This window comes from Corvus brachyrhynchos, unplaced genomic scaffold, assembly GCF_000691975.1.
Source record: "Corvus brachyrhynchos isolate BGI_N302 unplaced genomic scaffold, ASM69197v1 scaffold115, whole genome shotgun sequence".
NCBI classification, from domain to species: Eukaryota; Metazoa; Chordata; class Aves; order Passeriformes; family Corvidae; genus Corvus; species Corvus brachyrhynchos.
The window spans coordinates 24423067-24447243 of record NW_008239553.1 but is presented as its reverse complement, the minus strand read 5'-3'; the positions used below and the strand labels follow the sequence as shown (position 1 = coordinate 24447243).

Genomic DNA, 24177 nt, shown 5'->3' with positions numbered 1-24177 from the left:
CCCCCCCCCCCCCCGCCATGGGGACACTGGCTTTCTCCAGTCTCTCACAGCCCACACCAACTCATGACATCCTGACTGTGGCACAAAGGATTTGAGCACAGACAGAATGAGGGACCCAAGCAGCCCTCCAGATGCCATCTCATTACAGGACTGGTTCCTATCAGGAGAGGTTGAAGCCCTTTTCTTTGGGATAGGATCTAGGGGCCAGGAGGAAATGCAGGGGTGAGCTCTCTGCTCTCTCCTCAGAATGCATGTTTTAAGAGGGCTCTTCTCTGCTGCTAGTCCCAGCAGCTCCTGGTGATGAGCTCCCCCAGCGGTGCCCAGAGGTGGTGGGGCATGACCATAATGCCAAGGGCACACACTTACTTCATCTGGTAGATAGAAAGGAGCCAGGAACAGAATCCCTAGAAGGAAAGAGAGTCAGGATGAGACAAGGGCAACCATCCCCACCTCCCTGGTGAGGAGCTGGGGACACATGCAGAGGTGGTGCAGGGGGCCAGGGGGCAAATGGAGGTAGTGCCTATGGCAGCTCAGCAATGCTCAGCCCAGTGGGAAAGGCAGCTGCCTCTGGAGAAGCAAGGAAAACACATCCAAAGAGCTGGTGGGAAGCTGAGCAGGACCTCTCTTCTAGGTGGCAAGAGCCCTGAGGGACCATGCAACCTTGAAAGTGGTGATAAGAGAATTCCTGTGAGGGGGAACAAGGAGTCTGCTAGGGCAGGAGTATAAAGGGACAGGGAAGTCTCTCTACAAACATCAACCAACCTGATGGCTGTCAGGTGCATATTTTTGGCCGCAGAAAGATTTGCAGAGGAAGCTGAGGTGAAGCATTAACCTACTGTTTCAGGGGTGACTTGCTGGACCTCAGCTTCCTCTGAATATTTAGGAGGCTCACTGTAACAGGCTCCTGTTTCCAGAGCTCCCTCCTCTTCCCCTTCCCTGACAGCCCCTAAAATTCAATGCACTTTTTTGACTACTCTCAGGTGCTGAGGTGGCACTGCTGTAGAGTGCTACAGGACAGCCTAAGTTCTTGTGTACTAGCTTATTCCTTGTCACGGTGTACGCACAGGCGTTTTCTCCCCTATGCATTATTTTACATTGTACTAACACCAGAGATCAAGCAAGTTCAAGGTCCCTCTGCAGTTCTCCAGGTCATGGCTGTGCCAAATAGCACTCATCCATTTGGCCTCTTCACTACTTTCTGGAGGTTATATAGAATAATAGAATCATAAGGTTAGAAAAGACCCCTAAAATCATTAACCATTAACTGAGCAGTGCCGAGTCCACCACTAAATCATGTCCCTAAGTGCCACATCTACATACCCTTTAAATACCTCTAGGAATAGTGATTCTACCACTTCCCTGGGCAGCCTGCCTTTCAGCGAAGAACTTTTTCCTAATACCCAATATATTCCAATAACATGCTCTGCTACAAATGAAGCCATTTAGTCCTGCGTCTTGTTACTTGGGAGAATAGACTGACCCCCACCTCACTATGGCCTCCTTTCAGGTAGTTGTACAGAGAAATAAGGTCTTCCCTGAGCCTCCTTTCCCTCTGGCTGAACAACTCCAGCTCCCTCAGCTGCTCCTCGTAAGGCTTGTGCTCCAGAGCCTTCACCAGCTCTGTTTATGCTGACCTTGGATAGGAGGGACACCAAGCATGGGGGATTCCTTTACTCTGCCCTGTGAGAGCTGGCATTTTCTTCCTCCTCTCCATCCCTTGACTTTATTCATGCCTGGACATTCCCTCCTATCCTACAGCTTAGCTTCATCTGATAAAAAGCCACAGGAGGCTTTGGACATGCAGGCATACCCACATCCCCAACAGCTCCAGAGGGGTCAGACACTCCCTTAGCACAGCCCAGCAGGTTCCCCTCCTATGTCCTACTCCAAGGCTCTGCTCCAGACAGCCATGCCTAAGAGGCTCTGCAGACCCCAAGCTCCCTGGGCTGTAATTTCTTGGGTTGTCCAGAAACCCTCTTGAAAAAACAGCATTTATCAGCTGATTCCACATTCTTAAGGATTCCCACACACAGGAGAGAGGTTGCACACTCCAGTCAGTATCCTGGCTTTTCATCTCAGGGTGAGTGAGAAGTTCTGTGCCTGCTCCTTGGAATTTCTGATGGCAGTGGAAATTTGTCAGGCTTTTATTGCAACTCGTCCTCCAACCTCACTGCTGGAGGGGTGTTTTGGTGCATCCCCACAGAGAAGGGCTCGTGGGCATGAACTGGTCAATCTCCTTACTGGATAAAGGCACCCAAACCTCCTTTAGTTGTCTGGCAGCATTTTTGAGTCCTCCAGTGAATAGTTTCTATCTTCAATATCTAACAGCACTATAAACCCTCTGGCATGTTTCCTGTTCCTGATGTGCAAAGAAAAATCCAGTACTTCTTTGGATCAGTCTTCACTGACAAGACCAGTCCTCTGGGATCTGTGACCCAAGAGATCAGGATAAAGGAATGTTAGAAGACAGACTCTCCCCTGGTAAAGGAGCACTGAGTTAGAAAACACCTAGCCAGACTTGACATCCACCAGTTCACGGGGCCTGATGGGATGCATCCATGACTGCTGAGAGAGCTGGCAGACACCACAGCAAGGCAGCTCATGATCATCTTTGAGAAGTCCTGGTGATCAGGAGAGGTGCCTGAGGAGTGGAAGAAAGCACCATGCACTGGAACAGATTGCCCAGAGAGGTTGTAGAGTCTCCTTCACTGGAGATATTCAAGATACAATCCTGTGCCATGTGCTCTAGGATGACTCTGCTTGAGCAAGGAGGTTGGACCAGATGACCCACTGTGGTCCCTTTCAACTCTACCCATTCTGTGATTTTGTGATTCTGAGCTTTTTATGATCTCTACAAATTTTCCCTCATAACTGCTCTTCACTCCTCTTAGTGTATTTTACATCTAACCTGGCAGAGTTGAGATTTTCCTCATTTGTGAACAGTCTGACTTTTTAAAGGATGTCTTCTTGCTTCTAATAATCTCCTTTAATCTGCTCTTTAGTGTGCTGGCTTTCCCTGTAGTCTTTCTCACTTATTTTTTGATGAGCAATATACATTTGCCTAGAGCATCTGGTACAGAGCCTTTAAACTGGCCTCCTGCCACCTGCAAGGATTTTGCCTCTTTTGGTTCTTTCCTGCCTCAATTTTTAAATAAGTCATGACATTTGTTCATAGTCATACCAGTGACTGATGTTTGAGCTTTTTCTGCCAAAAAAGAAAGGGGCAGCAAAATGTGTCCATCTGTGTTTGTTTCCAGCAAAGCCTAGTGTGGTAGAGAGAAACAGAAGACTACTTTAAAGCCCCACGATGCTAGCAGAGGAGGAAATGTGGTGTGGGAGGCATGCAGCAAGGCTCTGGCCATGCATCCAACTAGATTCCCACAGCTGCAAGGACAGCCGTGCAGCTGTGAGACGGTTGCCCTGACAGGGGCATCCCTCCAAACTGCCATTCAAAATAGATGCCTCAAAGAACCCAGGACAAAAAGCCCTGAATTCCCCACTGCTAAAGGATGTTGAGCACGAGATTTAATTTCTCCCATTTAACTTCTGACCCGGGTTTCTGATGAAGAACAGGACAGGCTAGGCCAGGATGAGCCCAGCCCAGGTTCCCACTGCCACAGCCACTGGCACTCACCACATCCTTGTTGTCGGCATCCAGAGGGCTGCTCTCTGATGGGGACTTCTCCTTCTCACTCTGCTCTCCATAGAAAAGCGACGTCAGGCTTTGCAGTGAGGGGATGAGTGGATGGGTGAGGCAGAAGAGAAGCAGCAGACAGGAGAGCATAAGCACCCTTGGAGAAGTCTCTCCTAGGAGAGCAGCCCAGAAAATGCCTCCCCCCTCCCTGCATCCTACACTGGGCCTGGAACAGTGATTACTGCTGGGCTTGGGACAAAGGGATTGCATCTTGCTGCCTTTGCACCAACAAGTCTCCCTGGCTTCTCTGTGGCCCTGACCCATGATGGGCTCATGGAGGTGTAGCCTTAGGTCCATTACAAGAGACTGTTGAACCAGGTATTTCTATTCCATTGTTTTCAGATGTCTCAAATGGTTTTACAGTAAAAAAGGAAAGTAATCATTCCTTTTAAGGAATTGCATTTTAAGTCTTGATTGCCCTTTGATCTCACTGGTAAAGGGAAACATCACGTATTCATTGCCAGACAGCTCCAGAGTCAGAGGCCAAGAGGAGCTGGAGAGCGGAGGAGGCAGGAGAAGGACTTAACAGAGCTTGCTCTTGTGGGCTGCCCAGCCTTGCACTGACCCCTCCTGGGTGCACCTGCCTGGGCAATGAAAGATGCTTTGTTGTCCAAGGTGAGCTGTGCTCTGGCAGACAGGCTGTTCTGGGCAGAACAGCCCACCTGGAAATATGGTCTGGGCTCCCTTTTTACCAGAACACTGCTTATTTTTGTGGAATTCTGCACCTAGCCCAAATGATGGGCCAGGCAAGTTGCTGTGGTGACATGAGGAACAGTCTTATTGCTGTGTGTCTCCCTCTGCCCCCTCCACCAGCCAGTCCTGCTCATCCCAAGAGACTGGCAGGAGAAGAGGCAGTGGCGCAGTCCCCACTCAAAAGCAGCTCTCGGGCCTTTGTCCTTCCCAGAACAGTGCCCTCAATGGCACCAAGAGCACTGTCACCAAATGGTAGAGGGGATGAAAGCTGGCCTGGGCTTTCCCTCTCCCTGCCACAGATGGTGGCTGTGTCTCCATGGGAAAAGGGGGCACCAGGCCATTGCCAGTGGGAAGAACGGATAGCAACACCTGATGAACTTCTCTGTGTGTCACCCCACAGTGTTGGCCTTCCTTCCAGCCCTCTTGAAGAGAATGGAGCCATCACCTGCAGCAGCTTTGCATCCTCCTCACCTATCATTGTCCATCAGCAGTGCCAGGCGTCCGTAGTCCCAAGCCGCTTTCCGAAGACATGAGAAGACTAGAAGGAGAAGCTGGAAGAGGAAGAAAGAGGAGTATTTTGCTGCAAGGTCTCACCCCATGGGATCTTCTCATATCCCTCCTTTCTGCTTTCTCACTCATGAGCCCAAGCTCATGCAAAACTCTTGCTCCAAACTGTTCCTGCTCCACAATCTCACCACTGCTGCCCAAGTGTCCTTGGCTGCCCACCATGATGAGGGCAAAGCCCTTGGACTTCTGTACTCATCCCTGTTCCCCAGTCAGCCAGGTGCACCAGTGCACAGGCTGCACTTGCGTGTGGCTGTCAGTGCATGTGGGGGCTGCAGAACCCTTAGAAATGGCACCCTCCTGGCCCTCACCAGCCAGAGGGTGAAGTTGATGGCGAGCACGGTGGGCACACCACCAAATGGCAGCCCCTCCAGGACGGTGCTGCGGGAGCGGGCGCTGAAGCACTGCTCCTCCGTGCTGTTCACTGGAGCATCCAGGAAGATGAGCACATCCAGCGAGGTGAGGCCGGCACCATCAGGTGCTGGCTCCATCGAGTATGTGCTCTCCATCAGTGCCGGCGTGGGGTCTCACCCTGCAACACAGAGGCAGGGGTGTGGATGGAGAAGCCATTGCTTGAAAAGAGGCCATGGCTCTTCCAGGTCTCTTCCGTCAAGGTCTGAGGAGCTCACTAAGGGTAGGGAGGGGAGAGGACTGGCTGGTGACCTCTGACCTTCCCCAGTCCCAGTCTCTCTCAGGGAGAGGTTGTTGGACACAGAGGCGTTGCTGAAGAAATCTCACAGCTACTTCCTGCCCTTTCCCCACCCCATTAAACCCCACGCTATTTGGTTGTCTCTGTCATACCTGAGACAGGTCTCTCACCACCTCTGCTCCTCAGTCCTGGAAGCTGGGTTGAGCCATGGCCACTCTGATGTGCTCAGCAGGCAGGAATGAGAAGCTGAAGCATTTGTTTGAATTTCTGAAAAAAACAGCAATGATGATATTGACAACTGGGCTGCTGGGGCTGCACTCGCTTCTCTCCCCACAGCCAGATATCTACTGCCTATGGAATATCCCTAAGCCTGATGTCTTCCTCCAGCATCAAGATCTGTGTGACTCAGGAGTTAGAGGACTTCCCTTTCATCGTTCCACCTGCTTTCCAATTGCTTTCCAAGATATCTTGATCTCTTCAGAAGAGTCAGCTTCTCAAAACCCTAAATGCCAGGCTTCCCACCACCTTCCCCAGGAGCTGATACCATAGGTTACAGTCCCCACTGGCAGGAGACACTTAAAGGCCATTAATGGCCAAGACTGCGGCTTGTTTCCATAACCTTTCCTACCACCATGCTTTAGATAGGAGTGGATCCTCTCCAAGCCTGCAGTGCCTGGGGCACCTGGGAATTACCACTCTACAGCATGGTTTTTACTCATGGGGATGCCACAGGACAGTGCCAAACAGCTGCTGCACTCACCATACAAAGATGAGGAGAGGGAACCAGCACAGCAAACACTAACTAATATGGGGTGGGAACAAGTGGGCCAGAGTCTCTTGTCCTCATGTACCTGTCCTGCCTCTGAGCCTTGGAGTCACCCTCAACACCTTTAGCCAGCTGCTTCTGGTGCCTGGAGAGCTGCATGGCCTTCAGAGAACAGCTATGTCTGTGGTGAGACCACAGTCTTTGGAGGCCTTGAGCAGCCAAATATAATTTTGAAGCTGGCCTGGCCATGAGCAAGGACCTTTATCAGATGACCTCCAAGGGGGCCCTTCCAACCACATTTATTCTATATCTCTATTCTTAGGAACTTGTGCTCCTGACAAGAACATTTTCAGGCCTGCCTGAAGTTTATAAGACATGATGGGCACAGTATATTGTGGTCAGTACATTGTGACCAGTGCAAAGGCTAGGTGAAAACTCAAGAGTGGTTTATAACATGTACTCCTGTGAGCTTTGCATCCAAGCCACTGGGCATTCATTCTTCTCCTTGCTTTTTATCTACATTCCAGCCACAACTGAGACCCTGCTATGGCCCCTGCAGTCACCCAGCACCAGGTGATCCCTGCTGGAGGACACTCAAAGCCCACATGAACAGGACGGAGGAAGAGAAGCAGGACCCATGGTTTAATTAAGCAGTGGAGGAGAATGCAAACAAAGACAGATGGGACCTCCAGGGATGTGGAGATGCAAAGTGTTTATGGCTGTTTTTGCCACCAAGAACAAACAGGATCAACTCTTCTTCAACACCAAAGGAAACCTAATTGAGAGGTCCTTGAGGAGCACAGAGACATCACACAGAAAATGACTTGGCTTAGAAAGAGGATATTCCTAAGCTCTACACAGATTTGCTTTTGTTAGGAAACATTTACTTGTTCTATGTCAGTGTGACAGATGGGGGACTACAGCGGCACCTAATTTTATATGCATGGCTGTGGCCTCAGCCTCTCTCTCTTAGAGCTTGCAGTTTGCTGCTTGAGGAGTCCTGTCCTAAAGTCACGAGGCGCCCAGACACCCCCATCCCACAGCTGACCAGAATGGGCAGGGCAAGAGTGCTGCTGCAGGAGCTGACATACATTACATGCCTGAGAGACTGACTCTCTTTGACCTCCTCATCCAGGGAAAGAATAAGCTGAAGAGGAGGGAGGTTTTCAAACACAAGAGTTGACAAAAAAAAAAAAAAAAAGAAAAACAAAGGAAAAAAAAGAAAAAAATATCTGACAGCCTGGACACTGAGGATTCCCAAGGGATTCTCAACTCAGGCTCTCCAGAGTGTTGAAGAATTTAAGAACTACTCTTGGTGCCTGCAGTTTTCAAATTAAATACACAAAAAAAGATGGTGACTTGCTATTTTCATTTCTGAAGCATAAATTCCATCCCAAAGAAAAATCTTCACTGGAAGCCCAGGAGTGGCTCGGATGATTGGACCAAGGCTATGAGCCCAGAAGAGCCTGAGCCTCACCCCACTGCAGTATTAGGTTGGCATCTGACTACCTGCATAGATGCCTTGAAGGGATGTCAGAAGCTGCTGAGCTACAGGCCCCAGGACATGCAGACACATGGCAGTCCCTCTTCCTGTGCACATGGTGCAACGTCAGCTGAGCCATGGGCTTCCGTGTCTGCTACAGACCTGCCCATGCTGCATCTTCAGTTCTCCTTGGAGGTTCCTATCCATATACACTTCCATCTGTCCAGTCTGTGGTGTCTGGAGACATCACTGCCCAAGCTAGGATGGCTGAACATTAGTGAGACTCTCAAAAGAACTGCCAGGTCACTTGAGATATGCTGATACTTCTCCAAAGGGCATCCCAGTAGACTTGGGGCTGATACTTGCACCTGGGTGTGGAGTGATGGATGGGCTGGCAAAGCATCCCTGTAGTGCCCTCAGTCACAGCCTGCCTCCCAGCCATGGCTGGGAGTCCTGTACTTCAAGGGCCAGCATGGTCCCACCAGGATAATGACCCCTGAAAAGGGACCTCCAGAAGAGACCTGGAAGAAGTGAGGGGGCTACTCTGGCAAGCAGCAGCTGTTTGCCCTGGCTTGCCTGCCTCCTGCTTGCCATCAGGCAACCACCCGGGGCCACTAGGACCTCTAGCCGGGGTCTGCTTTTTGCTATGGAAATGCTCTCAATCTGTTCCCCACCATGTGCATGTCTCCCTCTCTCCCCTCCTCCTGTAAGCAGCAGAGCTATTGCCATCTGGCATTTTCAGCTGCTAAATAATTCACTGCCTTTTTGTTAACAAGGAGAGTGTGTCTCTGACCGAGGGAGCTGTTAGACCATCAGCAAATAAACAAGGAGACTCTTAGCAACCTCCAAGTCCCTTCTCAGTCACCACCACTCCACTACCCAGCAGTAAGATCCTGCAGCTTGTTTCTAGGCACCGGCTTCACGCTCGTAGGAGGAACATCCTGTTGGAGGATGGCAGGGTGAGAGGGATTTTCACAGGGATCTGCACAAGTTGTGTTTCTCTATCAAGTGCTTGTTGCTATCCCCTTCTCTCCCGTATCAGATATTTTGCTCCTGGTGGCCAAAAGCAACGGGTTCCTCCTGGAGATGGTGCTAATATCTCCTGCTCCCAGCTCTCCTGCCCAGAAACCTCCCAAAAGCAAGCCTTCACCCTTTCAGCCCATTTCTCTCCACACAGCACTGCTGATACAATGCCGGACTGCACAGAGAAATTTCAGAGTAGAAGATACTTGAAGACCCAGTCCAACTCTGTCCTCTCTCTCTTAAGCACCTCCAACTCCAAAGGAGTCCAAAGGAGCTGTGATATCATGCTCAGGCCTGTAAACACAGCCTTTGCAGCGTATCACAGCTCCTCTGAACCTGATCTCAAGCCACTTTCCTGCCTTTTCGCTGGTCCTTTCATTGCCAGATAGCCACAGAAACTCACCTCCAAATACCCAAATCACTACTTTTCTAGGCCATTTGTTCCAGCTAGTCTCACCTTTTATGGTGCTGCTCTCAGAAAAGCTTATGCAAATTATATAGCTGCAGTGGTACCATTAAAATAACTAATGGGAGCAACCAGCTAAAAGTAAGTCATGTATATGTTCTAGCAACAGCATGCAGCAGAAGCAGTGGAGGAGATTTCTGCTCATGTGCGCCAAGAACAGCTTAAATGCAGACCTCTAGAACATGTTCAAACTCCCTCTGGTTGGAGAGGCAAGTTTTTTGGCATACAGAATGAGAAATCACAGGGACACTGTAGGTCACACTTAAAGTCATTGTTGAAATGCCCAAGCTAAATTTTCACATCATACAAATGAGAAAATTCAGAATTTTGCAATACTCAGCTGATGGCACTCTGCAGTAGTATCTGAAAGGTTCAACAAAACCCACAGCATCACCAACCCAATTCCTGTTCCCAGCTATGCCACTGCCATTGTGCTTTTCCCAATCTTTAGGGGCCAAAGGAACAAATACTGTTGTGAATAACAGAGCTGGATGGGTACCTTCACCTCCAGAAGGTGTCAGGACAGCTACCCATCAGCTGTGTATGAGGCAGGGCCTCTAGATGCCAGCCACAGGCAGATGTTCCTCAGAGCAGCCACTGTCCAGAGAACTGACAGCAATGCACTAGTCAAGAAACACAAGGGTGGACAGGGCTGCAGGTGGGAAAATGAAGCAATAACATAAAGGCAGAAATTTCAATATATGGTCTATCCATCATAGGTCTTACTTAGAGGAAAGATACTAAAATAGGGTTAGAAAAAAGTCAGAAAACATGTAGGGCAATTCTTTCTCCTCTTTGTGGCCTGTGAATGGACAGTGAATGCATGAGATTTTCCATTGAAACTGATTTGCTGGATAATTTCTATGAAGCATTTTCAGTGCATGTAAGGTTTGCCTTGAATATTCACTGCCCTCTGTTTTGTTGATACATCAGCATATGTTTCTTCTCTCCGGTTGGGTGGGCACTAATCCAGAGAATCAGATTTCCAATTAAAGATAAGGCATGTCTTTTATGCGAATGCAATTAAACATCCTGCCAGCAAACTCATTTGCTAGGGGATTCACGGACAGCTGGAGTAGCAAAACATCAAAACAGTCTTGGGAGCATTGAGATGACTAAGCTGGGTTTCCCAGCATGCCTACATTCATCCAGCCTTAGCATCCCACTCTGGCACAGGTGGGATTACTGACTTTGGCTGGCTAGAGGGCAACCAGGGCATGGGGCTGCTGATGGAGCAGTCTGTGGCCACACAGAACAGCCAGGCTGAGGACCTAGAGTTAGAAAACAAGCATCTATGCTACTTGACTGCTTCAACATCCTTCTTCCATCACAAAGTCATGGCCAGGCTGTGGAAGGGAAAAACAAGGATGCTGTAACAGGGAGATCAGGTTCATGCCCTGGTGGTGTGCACAGGACCAGGCAGGCAGGCAAACCTCCAGCATCCCACCCTGCAGGACTGCAGTGACTGACTTTGCAGGACTGCAGTGACAGGGAGGGAAGGAAACCTGAGCCACTGCCACTTACTCAGCAGGGCTAACCAAGTACCTCGGGATGGGAAAAGGCTCAGCAGCAGCCTGCACTGAGCTCAACACACCCCCCAGCAGTTTTGGCACCACAGGGCATGGTGACCTCTCCATTCCTGTAACTTGGTGCGTGGGAGAACAGGCACACCATGGGCCACATCTATCCCCAAGGGGTATGAGTACAGAGGGGATGGGACCACAGACACAGCCCTCCAAAACCCCACAGAGGTCCAAGGCACTCCTCCCTGGCTCTCCCTTCAACCTTCCCTCTTAAGATGAATGGCCTCCAGGTCCAAAAAGCAAAGAGAGATTCTGGCTGCTCATGGTCGGTGAGGTGAGCACCTGTGGGGCAGCAGCATCCCTGGGCAGGGCTCATTGACACCGGTGTGAATGCTGTTCCCAGACCCTGTCAGGGTGCGAGACAGACAACCCACCAGCAGAAGACCCCATCCTATCACCAGCAGGATATGGGACATGCACCAGCCTGTTCTGTTAGCCTCTTGCAAATCAGATGCATCTTTCAAACAAGGAGGACCATACCACAAGCAGCAACATGTCTTGTGGGCTATGGAGGATGGCATTAGTAAGGGTTGGAGGCAAAGGACCACTCTGCAGCAACAGATGACTCCTAACAGGTACAAAACACCTGCTCAAATACTACTTTTGTCATTGCCAATGAAGATATGATCACTCGGAGAGGTCAGAAGGACTCATATTTCATTGATTCTACTCCATTTCACACCCACACCCACCACTTAATGAGAAAACAAATGTGAGTGCATGACTGCGTAACATAAACCTGCTTAAAAGTGGATAAACTTCATCTTCCCTACCAGTAAGCTCTGGCACTGCTCTCTCGCTGAGGAGTACGAAGCCAGGCTCACTGCCAGCCAGGGCAGGGAGGCTGGGGAAAGAGCCAACCCATGAGCCCACCCAGGCATGCAAACCCCACAGTGAGGTCCTTCCCCTCAGCGGTGAGTTTGCCTTTGGCACTGCTGCTCCTCCCCCAGTGCTTCATCATTCCCAACCTGCCCTGCCACACTGTTCGTCTAAATAATGTAACCCACTAGGAGGCTGAGACTGACCCCGTTTTGGGGAGCTAAGCAAGTTTTTCTGCACTTAGGATTGGCAGGTTGCCACTACCTTCAGGAAACCCTGTGCAGGGTCATGCTGCCCCAGGGACTCACCTGAAACCAGTACAAACCCCTCCCCTGCTATGTGTTCCTGTGGTGGCTGTCACATCACTCACAGCTCTCTGCCCTCCCCTTCTTCCCCAGAACCACCATGCAGGGTGGGTTTTTGGCACTTGGGCAGACTAAGTTCCATGAAGTTTTTGAATGAGAAGGTAACCCAATCCCCAGCCTCTACTGGGACTGTCTGCAGGACAATGGTTGTGGCCTTCCAAACAGCCACCTGCATAGGCCCCTTCTCCTGCAGGGATGCTGTGGACTGAGCAGGCCAACACTGACTTGCTGCAGTGCTCCTTGGCAGAATAAAGCCAAACCCCAGGCAACCAAGAGCAAACAGTGCTTACAGTGAGACCTACAGCCAGGGAGATTTGTTTGGGCCAGTGTGTGTGGGAGATGCTGTGCACAGAGCAGCTCTTCTCCAGCGCCTCCTCCACACATGTGCGAGCCAGCGGCTGCCGAAGCCAGCGCACTGAGATTGGGAAGGAAGAATCGGAGCGGAATTTATTTATTCCACCCCCAGCCATTTTTGCCACATTTGACTAAGCTGCCAGTGCAGGTTGGCTCTAACCCGTATTTGGTTTGCATTTCACTCTCCTGCTGTGCACACAGCCCGCCACAGAACATTTTGTGTGTGCAATGCACCAAGCAAACATGAGCTAATGGGGCTGCAAGCTCCCCAGAGCATCATGCACCCTTGTCCTCTGATAAAACTTAAATCAACATTCTTCAGCACAAAGGATTACCTGGACCAGACCCAGCCCACACAGAGAGCAGGGCACTGCTGGGCTGCTGGTAGGTGATGGCTGGGAGCAGGGAGATGGGAAAGGGGCCTTATAATAAAGATGGGAACAGACTTTTCAATACACCTCGTAGCGACAGGGTTTCAAACTAAAAGAGGATAGATTCAGACTAGATATAAGAAAGAAATTTTCTAAGTTGAGGATGGTGAAACACTGGCACAAGTTGCCCACATAGGTGGCAGATGCCCCATCCCTGGAAACATTCAAGGTCAGGTTGGACAGTGCTGTGGGCAACCTGGTCAGGTTGAAGATGTTCATGCTTACTGCATGAACATAGGCATTGGACTAGAAGACATTTAAAAGTCCTTTTCAACCCAAACTTTTGTATGATACTATGACAAAGCCAGGGTTGACTTCAGGGAATGGGGAGCTCACACATGGGAAAGGGAAAGGGTATCACGCTGGGGTTCTCAGTTAACCTATACACATGCATACACACGTCCATTCAGAAAAGCAGTATTTCAGGAAAACAGTAAAGAGACATCGTGGTACCACCAGATTCCTGCTCCAAGCTGGGCTGATGCATGCTGTTCACAGTCCCAGAGGAACCCCTGCACTTGCAATTAATTAATGATGATACATGCAGATGAGAACAACTCCCAGCCCCTGCTGCCTGTGTGACTGAGGTACATGGCAGCAGTTGGCCCTAGGGAAGGGCTTGAACTTCCCTGCAAAGGGTATCTCCAGGTTCCTTATCAGCTGCCAGCTCCAAGCCAGCTCCAGCATGTGCCCCCATGCACAGCCTACTTTACAGAGGCAGCTCCCATTTGGCATTGAAGAGCGAGGAAGGCACATCTCAGCAAGGCTGCAATAGTGGTGGGATGTCAGGCAGTTACAAGCAGATTTGTTCCTCTGCCACCCAGGTTACAGTGCTCACAGAGAGGAGGATTTTAAGGCCTTTGTGAAGGAAAAGTGCCACCTCCACTGGGAAAAACACTCCCTTGTGGAAACCTGTACAGAAACCAGGAGTAGCTGTGCCTTGGTCAGGGCCCAGACTGAAGCTGTCACCACAAGTCACAGGCATCTTTCACAATGCCACAAGATGCCAGGTGCATTTTGGTTCCTGGAGATAGGGAACAAGACAGGATGGAAATAGGGAAAAGGCAGCTCTTTCCTCCCCAAGTTCCTTCCACTGTTTGGGGAGTAGGGAGCTGTGGGAGGTAGAAAGGAAGAGTGGGACATTTATCTGATGCCTTTTATAAAGCCACTTGCTGCAGAGACTGCCAGCCATGGGAGCAGCCAGCATGGCTGGGGCCATCACCTGAGGGAACTCCACCCGAGGGCAGAGGGAAGGAGACTGGCAAGGAGTTGGGTTGTGCATGAGAAGGATGCAGACTGGGAAGCCCAATATTGCAGTGGCTGGGCCAGGCAATACTGGTGGCTTTGCACCCCGCTGTCCTGCCTGGCCAGGACAGCATGACACACCTGGGGATGGCAGGGACCTCACTGTTGAGTTGGTGAAGAAAGCAGGCACATTTCAAGCCCTTGTGCAGCTGCTCTCAGCTGCTGAGCTCCAGCCAGCCCGCCTCACGGCTGATGCCCATCAGCCTGCTGCACAATGTGTAGGGAGCCCACCTCGGTGGGCACCGAGGGCCTGGCACTTGTGCTGCTGGGCACAGCTCTGCTCCATTCCAGCCTGCTGCTGCCTGACAGGAAGCTGGGAGCACCCTCCCACCAAGCACCCTCATCCCACAGCTTCCTAGGGGCCACTGGGCAGTGTTACGGTTATCCTGTTGATCCCCTTCGCCTGGGTTCAGACATGGTCCTCCACACTGTTCTGGGGTATGCCTTGGTGCCTGGCTGCCACCAGCCTCTCCACCCTCCACTTCTCCCCATCTTCAAGCAGTCACAACATCCTCCACAGCTGACTCTGCTGCAGAAGCAAAGAAACACTCCTGCCCTGCCCAGCTCCCCTCTCTGCAAGCACAGAAACTTCTTCCTGAGAGCAGTGGATTACAACACTACATACACATACATACACACACACACAAAATATGATTTTAGTGCATGTAAAATCTAGAGCAGAGCCAGAACATTTCTATTGCCTGTGGTTGGTGCCAAGGGCAGAGTGAGGTTTGCGCTGCAGCAGGAGCCCATGAGCACAACCGCTCACCAATCCTGGCCTTGACAAGGCTTTCCTCCCACCTCTGCCCAGCTTCTGAGCAGATTTGGGTAACACCATATGACTGGGATGAATCACACTGCCCTGGGAGCACGGGAGCTGGCAGCTCAGTGAAGGCTCTGGCACCAGTGGGTTGCACAAGTGGGGATGGCCCCAGCAGTCACTGTTCAGTCACATCCAGCCATGCTAGTTACATCCAGCAGTGCCAGAGGGATTAGCACTCTGCACACCGGTTTGAGTCAATAGTGCATCAAAGGGAAGGGAAAGCTTTTGATGGTGCACACCATGCAGGGCAATCTTGGCAACGCTATTCACCAGGGAAGTGGAGGGAGCAGGTAGTCACTCTCCCCCGGTCGCTGAGGCACACATCCAGTTGTCTCTGCAGCCCACACAGCTTTTGGGGGGGATGAGAGGAAAGCTGCTGCTTCAGCCAGGAAGGAAGGTAGCTCTCCCAGGCACATGTGGAGTTGCAGACAAGTGGCTCTGCAAAGCATGACTGTTTCGACCTCCTTCTAGTGAGACAGGTGCGCATGTACGGTGACAAGACTTGTCCCCATCGTTTGCATCATCCCCAGGAATTCCCCTGCCCACAACACCTGAGCACAGCTACAGCCATGTACCTGCTGCAGGGCACAGGAGAGCCAAGCAGAGCAGAGCAGGCAGCCCATCACACCCACCAGCCTGCTCTCATCTCCTCCATGGTAAGGATCTGGGGAGTCAAATGGCCCTGGAGCACCAGAGATAAGAAGGAAATCATAGGACTTTCGGGACAAGAAGTGGGGTTCATGATCCCCCCAATACACACCTATCACAGGCGGGTGGCCCAGCACAGGGGATGAATGGGACACAGATGGTCAGCAAACAGACTCTTGTGCCAGTGCTGCAGCTGGCACTGCCTGCACCCACTGCGCTGCTGTCCTGCCCTGCTCTGGCTATACCCACTAGCCAGCAGCTGCCCACACCAGCGCAAGGGGTGTTGGGAGTGACGGATGCGATGGAGAAAAACACAAGAAATGTTTTTCTTTCCTTTAGGCAGAGAAGGAAGTGTCACATCTGGACATGTACAGCAGCCAGGCTGGGAAAGGGACAAGGCATTGGGAGAAGAGAAGCCGTGGGCTGGGAGGCACAGCATCGCCCAGAGGATGTGAGACAGATGGCAGATTTGGCAGTGGGGTGGTCACAGAGCGACCTGCAAACTTTTTCTGCTGCAAGAGCACACAACACAACACTGCACAGGGGCTGCCAGCCCAGCCTGGCATGTTTGCTGGGGGTTGCATCCTTTCAAACATGCTGCATCCAAAAGGCAGCATCAGAGATGCTTCATGCGCAATTCAGCCTTGGAAAAAGGCTGTCTAGGATCAGGGAGAAAATCAGAGGGAAGGCAGAGAGATTGTCCCTGGCTTCTCTTCACAAGCCTACCTTCCCTACATAAAGGGCCACACAGCCAGGCTGGTGCTCAGGGAAGGGCTGGCAGCCCCTGAGCTGATTTGCCCACTCCGCCAGCAGCACAGGGTCCCCAGGCAGCCACCCCCTGTGCTCCACATAAACACTGCTCACATGGAACAGGTAAGAATGGGAAATTAAACATGAGGCACTGCAGGAGATGGCTGCAAAAGGAACCTCCCCAAGTTCATGACTCCTCGTTCTTCCAGGGTGGTTTGGGCATAGTAGAGCCAGCACTAGGAATATAGCTGGCTGAAGAGATTTGGGGACCCAGTGTCAGCAGGATGGTATATCTCTCTCTGATCCTCCTACCTGGCAGTGATCAGTGTCGCAGCAAGAACCACTGCAAGCATCTCCACAGCCCAGCAGCTATTGAGGCCCTGCCACAATTAGCAGGAATCAGACAGGCTCTATGTCCATTTTGGAAGAGATGTTTGGGGATGCGGCATTGATATGGAGTTGTTTGGGGAGTGGCTGGGTATCCTTGCCGAGTCCCAGACAAGGCTCCTGCTTTATCCCTGGCTTTGGATAGGCTGTTCTCCCTGCCTGCATCCCCACCCAGCATATCCCAACTTGCCACCGTGTACTGTGGCTCTGCACTGAGCACCCCAAGAACCTGATCCCATATTTGACCTCTGCAGCACGAGCAAGGCATTTAGTAAATGAGTGAGGGTCTTCACCTCCTCATCCACTATCTGACTGATGTAAGGGGCAGTTTGGTGCTCACTGTGCAGCACAGCTGCCGTCCCTGCTCTGAGAAGCATCTCTCCACCTGGAAACACTGCCAGCCAGTTTGGGAAAATGCAAGGTACGAATGCATGAGACGTCAGCACAGCTGCCACCTCCCAGACTGACTCCCTGGGGCAACCAGCACTGCCAGTAAAGCATGGACACATCCCGCAGCGAAATACCCCTCAGCTTCACTATTGCCAGTAGCACACCTGCACTCACTAGAGACAAAAATCTGTGCAACCACAGATACTATGGAGGTTCTGGCTCATCCCACCATCCTTGTACCAACCACAGCCCTGGGAGGGTGAGCAGAGCTCTGAACAGGCAGCCCAGAGCGGTGGGCATCAACATTTAAGTCGAATTCCCATTCATGAAGCTGAATTCCCACTGTTGCTTCTTCCCTGGGGATACACTGATACCTGCAGGACACACACAGAGCCTCCAAACTCTGCCCAGCTGCTTTCCATGCTTCTCCTGGCAGCACAGCTGTGTCATGGGGCACACGAATGTCATGCTGGAGGGAGGGGACCAAGCAGTAACAAAAGCCAGGTGTGAAGAGCCACAGGAGGACACTGGAAAGGCTCCTCCTAATGCTCACCATGTCATGGAGAAACCCAGTGCTAAATGAGCTGCAGGACCAGACTGAACCCGAGAGCTCCAACAGTGCTGCTGCTGCTGTGCAGAGCACCAGGCTGGCCACGCACAGGGCATGGCCACAAAACCCAGCTCCCCAGCTTAGCTCTGCTCAGTCAGGGGGAGAGATACCTGCTGACACAAACACTCTCCCTGCTTTCTACCTCTCAAACAAGGTGAGCTGTGAGGAACCGAGAGCTTTCCCCAGCGTGTTCAGGGAGCACACAACCAGCCTGCAGCACTGAGAGCAGGCCTGGAGCCGAGGGTCGGCAGGGTCCCATCAAATGCCTGTGCAGCTCTTCTCCTGCCCCAGGGGATGGGGAGGACACAGCACTGGCATGGAGGGCTCCCGTGGGCACCTGGGGAGTTAAATGGATACCCTGAGTATTGCTCAAAGCTTGGACTTTTTAAGGCTACACATATAACAGAAATTTATGCTGCCTCCAGGATATTTTCCACAAAACAAAACCAAAAATAAACAACCCCAAAACAACAACAACAAAACAACAAAAAAAACCAAAACAAAACCCCCAAAAATCTCCTCAAAACCCCCCAAAACCAAAATAACCCTCCAAAGCCCCCAAAAAACAAAAAAACAAGGCCCAAAGAAATACGGAGTGAAATCTCTTCTCTGCTGAAACAAACTGCAACATGCCTTTTAAGAGGGCTGGAATTCACCTTCTCATTATGGAGGGAAAGAAACCTCCGAAGTTTACCTCTGTGCAGGGACTGACCAGATAAGCAGCTGGTCCTTCAGATGTAGCTGCCGGGATGAAGGAATCCTGAAACCTGGAGCACACACAAAGCTATAGTCATCACAGTGTATGTATGTACCCAAGACAAGACTTAGGGCATGGTCATAGTTTCTCTAAGTTCAGTTACTAAAATTTTCCACAGCTAGCTTTTTCCAGCCCAATGTGTAGGATATCAGAGGACTGTATTTGCAAAGACATCAATCCTCTGACTCCTGAAATGACTGAACAAAACATGAAAGTCTTTAAAATGCACAATTCTCAGGAGGTTACACAGCCACTACCACAATTATTTCCTTTGTTTAGCCTTTCTTTGTTTTTAAAGAAGGAAAAATTTGATGAAACTTCATGAAAGAAAACATAAGAAATTAAAAACTTGGGTAAAAGAAAATTAAGCTTGATGAAAACCTCCCAACAGAAAAATCAAATGAAACTGCTTGATGAGAAGATTAGCAGCAGTAATATGAAAGGAAAAAGCAATAAAGAGGACTTGGAACCAGAACAAATAAAAGAATTATGATTCTTGGAAACATACACCTGACTGAAAAGCAATCAGATTTTGACTGAACTAAAAACTTTTTAAATTAAAGACAGCAAATTTAAAATTAGAAGTTCTTAAAACCTACATGCTAAGACCCCAGATGTCTCTCATCAGTGAAAAGTAAGTCACTGGAAATTCATGCAGTATGTCCTTGCTGCCAGATCCACTCAGTGGTTGAGCACCTGGAGCTAAAGCCTGATGAACTGCAAAAGTGGCTCTGACAGCAGCAACCTTTTTTGAAAGTAGAGGGGAAAAAATGTTTCCATTAACTTAGTACACTGATTAGTTTAGTAAAAGTTCTGAAAAATTACTGCAGGTTAATGCAGGAAAGCCTGGTTCCCTTTCAAAGCCTAATGAAGATGAACTGTGAGAGGATAATCTCTACTAGTTCTGAATTCTTAAATGTCAGAAATAATCAGGTTATATCACTGGCTATATTTTGTATCTCCTATAATACAATTCTGTTCCTATGATACAGTATTATAGTAATACAATATAGTATAGCAGTATAGCATTGTTAAATTCATTACATATATAAATAATGTCTTCATACATCTTAAGCAGTTTTATTTAACCAACTAGAAACCACTTTAAAATGCTCACACTCTGCATTTTCAATTGGACTTCATTTTCCACTGAAATATAGCTGGACCAAATTTATAATAAATAATTAAGTGATATCTAATAAGAAATGCATCACTCACCATTTTTTAATGCAAGAAATATAGACATTGTCTAAAAAACCATATGTTAGCTATAAACTCACTCACTTAGCATAGTGCAGCCTCCTGCTCAGCCCTAAGCCCTACATCATGCTCATCACTGAGAATCAACTTAACTTTAGGAAAAGAGCAGAAGTGTACACGATTAAAAACAGGTACTTAGGTCATGACTTTATGATCATTAATTTAAGTCCTGACTTTAATCCATCCATTCTATTCAGCAGCAGGTCAAGAGTCAAACAAGGCACAGAACAAGTTTACTCTGAAGTCTTTAAAGTTTGGTTCATTTTTCTGTCCTCTTTGCCATTACACTTCCAGGTAGTTGTGCCCTCCCTGAGAAAAGCAGCCCAGAAACACAGTGAACAGGGCACATCCCCAGCCTGGAGCCTGCAAGCCCTGGCAGTCTCCTAGTCTTGTAGAGACCTTCAGAATGCTGCAGACAAAGGGAAGCTAGGCAAACTTCAGCCTGTCGTCATTTCTCTAATGCTGCCTTGGGGATTACCCCACGGTGACTGAATTTGTCAGACAACAGCACAAATAAGCTCAGAAGCATTGAGGCTGAAGGGCCGCCTCCCTTCTCAAAGTAGGGTCAGCTGGAAGAGGTTCCTCAGGACTGTGTCCCAGAAGGTTTTGAATATCTCAAAGTACGAACACTCTGCTCCAAACCACAGCCATGCCAAGAAGACCATCCCAACCAGATCCTCCAGCCAGGTGTGTCCCAAGCCCCATGTTACTAGAGGCTGTCCCAATGCTGGCTGGGATCCTGGCAGCACAGGTGCCTGTGGTCCATGGCCAGCCACTTCCATGCCTCAAGAGTCAGCCCCAGCTTGCCAGCCCTCACACGATCTCAGCACCTCAGCCTGGTGGGGAAGTGTCACCTTAGCGTGGGTCACCTTGCTGCATGGGTAGCGCAGCGAGAGGATTCCTCTGGCAGGGCCACCTTGGCTTGGACAATGCAGAAGCCCCAGACCTTGCCTGAGGATACCACAGGCTCACTTCGGGCAACAGCTGGGAGCCACTCCCCAGCTACATTTCCAGAACTGTTGTTTGCCCTAACTCCTGCACCCCTAGCTCCTCTGAATTTTGGTCTTCCCTTGACCATTCAACACAGCACATTAAGGGGCTCATTGTCTCAATCTCCATCACCTCCTGCCCCAGCTGTCTCCTACCACCAATTCCCAGCTAATAATAAAGTGTTCTTCAGTGAAGCAGGGCCAGAGCCCTTTCCTATCTCTATTAGAGGAACTCAAAATTACATGATGACACATTTTTCCACCTCTCACAAGCTGCCTTTTAGCACTTGGGGGTGCAGCAGAGCCTGTCTTGTTCAGATCCTGCCTTCCTCTCTGTTCACCCACAAATCTGTGGATGACAAGACACAAGACTTTGGTGCTGGGGAGAGGGGAATCAGGTCACCCAAAGTTTTCACGTGCTCCCACTGAACAGGAGCACCGAATCTCTCTGCTCTGGTACTCCATTTTAAACACATCTTTATTTAAGATCAAACTATGACTGCAAGAAGCCCCTCCTTGGTGAAAATGGTAACCCCAGCTTCTCATGGAGACTCTGCTTGGAACTACACAACTGATTCCAGTGTTGAAATGCTTCTATACAGTGGTATTCATTCTCATCAGAGGCTGGACAACATTATGGTAATTTCAATTAGGAAGCCAATTTCTCAGGCAAAGAGGTTTTCTCTGCAGCCCTCAGCATGGCTGCAGTTCTTAAGCCAACACAGCCATCAACCAAGAGAGGGCCATACCAGCTAGGACAGGTAAAGCAGGACAACACTGGGGCTAAGGTAACCATCAAGACAAGTCATAAAAAGCAAACCTGGTGAGGAGGTGTGAGATCAAGCGACAGCTGAACTGCCTGGGAGGTGAGGATGACACAGGGACCACGGCAGCAGGCTGGGAGAGGCAAGCCCATGGCCCCCTCCAAGCTACTCGGCAGAGAGGCCCAGGGGGACCTGCCGTGCCCTTTCTCACCCATTAGCCAGCAACAATAGCGGCCCGGGGGATGGGAAGGGCTGTGCTCCGCTCTCTGTCTGTCCCATTGTTGCTGTAATAGTGTGAGCAAACTGCTGACATTGTCCCCACCTAATAACAATACGTGATCACAGCCTAATTACTAGCCTCAGACACATTTGAAGCAGTAACTTCAAACAAGCTTTCAAAGGATATTTAGGCACCTTCAAGTGCAGGTAGATGCCAAGTGGGATCTTTTAAAGCTCTAAGTCCTCTTGTGTTTGAGTATGATAGCTGGTTAGGGACTGAATGTGTTCAAGCCACAGCCGAAGGAAATTAGGACTGGAGCTGCTTCTCCAGTCCTGAAATAATCTCAAAACAAACTTGCTTTTGCTCTGAGCACAGTGCATCAGCAATGCAATGTTTTCTTCAAACTTAGGGCTAAGTACACAAAATATATTTACAGCAACTAAAGTAAGAAACACAGGAGTGACAACAGTAGAAGGCTTTGGTGTTTGTAGGACTCGTGGAGGAGCCAGCACTTGCACAGCACACTGATGTTTGCCTAGGAGATTAGGTGATTGATTAGTTTAATATCAATTCAATTCACTTGTGGGTGTTAGAAACGTTTCTCCCTCTTCTTGCTGCTTTTGGAAAGTCCTTGAAGTCTCTTAAGATGAGACTATTTCCTGCAAGAAATATTTTAAAGCAGAAACACTCATCCTTTTACAATTCTGCAGATGCAGGCTCTGAAGCTGTGCTGAAATCTGCCTTATGTTCCCGTGGGCCAGAAGTCTCTGCATGGAAGGAAAACAGTATTTACCTGCGAGGGCCTACGCACACCCCTGATCAGCACCCCCAGCAAGCACCGCTATTTCTGTCCTTCACAGGACCACCCTATGCTTACCATTGTCAGCAGCCACCAAACCAGAGATGAAATAGTTAACCTCAGGGAAAGCTTTGAAGAGGAGAGTAGTTACAAAACGATTCAAACGTTATCTTAAAAAAAAAAAAAAAAAGAAGACCTGAAAGGCATTGGAATGGAGTTTCAGGAGCCAGGATGGAGCCATGGGAAGAAGGCAGAGGTTTCAGCTCACAGGGTAGCCAGAAAAGCCCATATGTGCTATGGAGTCAGAGGCTGCAGGGGTGCTGGTGGCCTCCCTGTTTTTATTTATTACTTATTTGTTTGCCAGTGGCTGTTTGCCAGGATACTTTAGACAAATATTTCCTGAAGGAGCTGCTTCTGCTTCCCTCTCCATCTGTTGCCCAGCCTTGACCACCACTTTGCAGGGCAGCAGGGAAGGCAGCGAGGCCAAGGCTCTGGTCTGGTACCAGAATCACTCTTTCTGCTTCCTATTTTTTCCACTTTCTCCCCTCTCCCCGCTGAACAAATACTGCAAACCACTACAACAGCACCTTTTCTCCCAAATGGCATATTTTGTTGTCTCTCTTCTGCTCAGACAGGCAGCCTGACTGGTTATACAGAACTGTAAATCTCCAACATGGGGCAAAGTGCTTTCTCATACCTTGTTTCCCTACCCAGTTTTCCCTCCACACCCTGCTTTCCCCTGAACTCTCTGAAAGGGGAGAAGGCTGGCATGTACATCAGTCCTGGAGATGGTGGCTAAACAGTTAAAAGGAAAAAGATGTTCATGCAGAAACAACATCTGTCAGCCAGACAAAGGTCTCTCTCTCTCTCATTCTCCTGGGTAACCCTCCTGTTCAGGAGGTTTCTGAATAGCAAACCCACTGTGCAGTACTGCTGCTGCTAGTAAGGATGGGGAAGCAAACAAGGGAGAAGGCAGGGCCTTCATCCATGGACAAATCTGGATGAAGTTGTAAACTGAGGGAGAGCAGCTTGGCCAGAGCATTAGATCACCCTGACCTACCAGCCCTCTCAAAATCATCACTATAACGAAACTGGAGGGAGAAATGGGGAGAAGTTCCCCCTCCTCTCCCCTGCCAGCACAAAGCATATCTAACACCGTCAGGTGTAGCTCCCAGAAGGACGATTCTGTGGCCAGGATGACGTGAGGACTGAGCACAAGCCATGACATGACACAGCGGTGGGGTGACATTTTATCTCGCATCACAGGCCAGTGGCGCAGGCCAGTGCATGTGCACTGGGAGATGATACTGAGGGGCTGGGGCTCACTCCCTGCTTCTGCCACCAACTTGTTCCAGCAGCCCAGGGAAGCCCCTGTGCCTTGCTGGGCCTCAGCCGCCCATCAGACAGGCAGACGCAAGCATTACATACAAACACTTTGGTACATGGTCCAAGATGAAGGCGGGCAAACAGTGTCTAAACAGAGCCAAGTAACCCAGAAATCTCCCACAACACCGACCCAAACCCGTCCCTGCCTCCCGGACCCGCGGGACGGCCCTGGCGAGCTGTCCCGGGGCTGCTCGAGGAG

The 24177-nt window shown here is 49.9% G+C and overlaps 1 protein-coding gene across 1 annotated transcript in view; it reads right to left on the bottom strand.

The window, feature by feature from the left end:
• TMEM63C (transmembrane protein 63C) overlaps nt 1-19310 on the bottom strand; it is a 28536-nt gene extending 9226 nt beyond the window's left edge. Inside the window, exons 1-7 of the mRNA XM_008639622.2 lie at nt 19160-19310; nt 18498-18570; nt 5753-5867; nt 5263-5483; nt 4859-4938; nt 3635-3722; nt 367-404 (exon numbers count right to left, since the gene is read on the bottom strand). Coding sequence (XP_008637844.1) covers nt 367-404; nt 3635-3722; nt 4859-4938; nt 5263-5460 — 404 coding nt within the window. The 5' untranslated portion in view covers nt 5461-5483; nt 5753-5867; nt 18498-18570; nt 19160-19310. The remainder of the gene's footprint in view (nt 1-366; nt 405-3634; nt 3723-4858; nt 4939-5262; nt 5484-5752; nt 5868-18497; nt 18571-19159) is intronic.
• Between the last annotated feature and the right edge of the window lie 4867 nt (nt 19311-24177).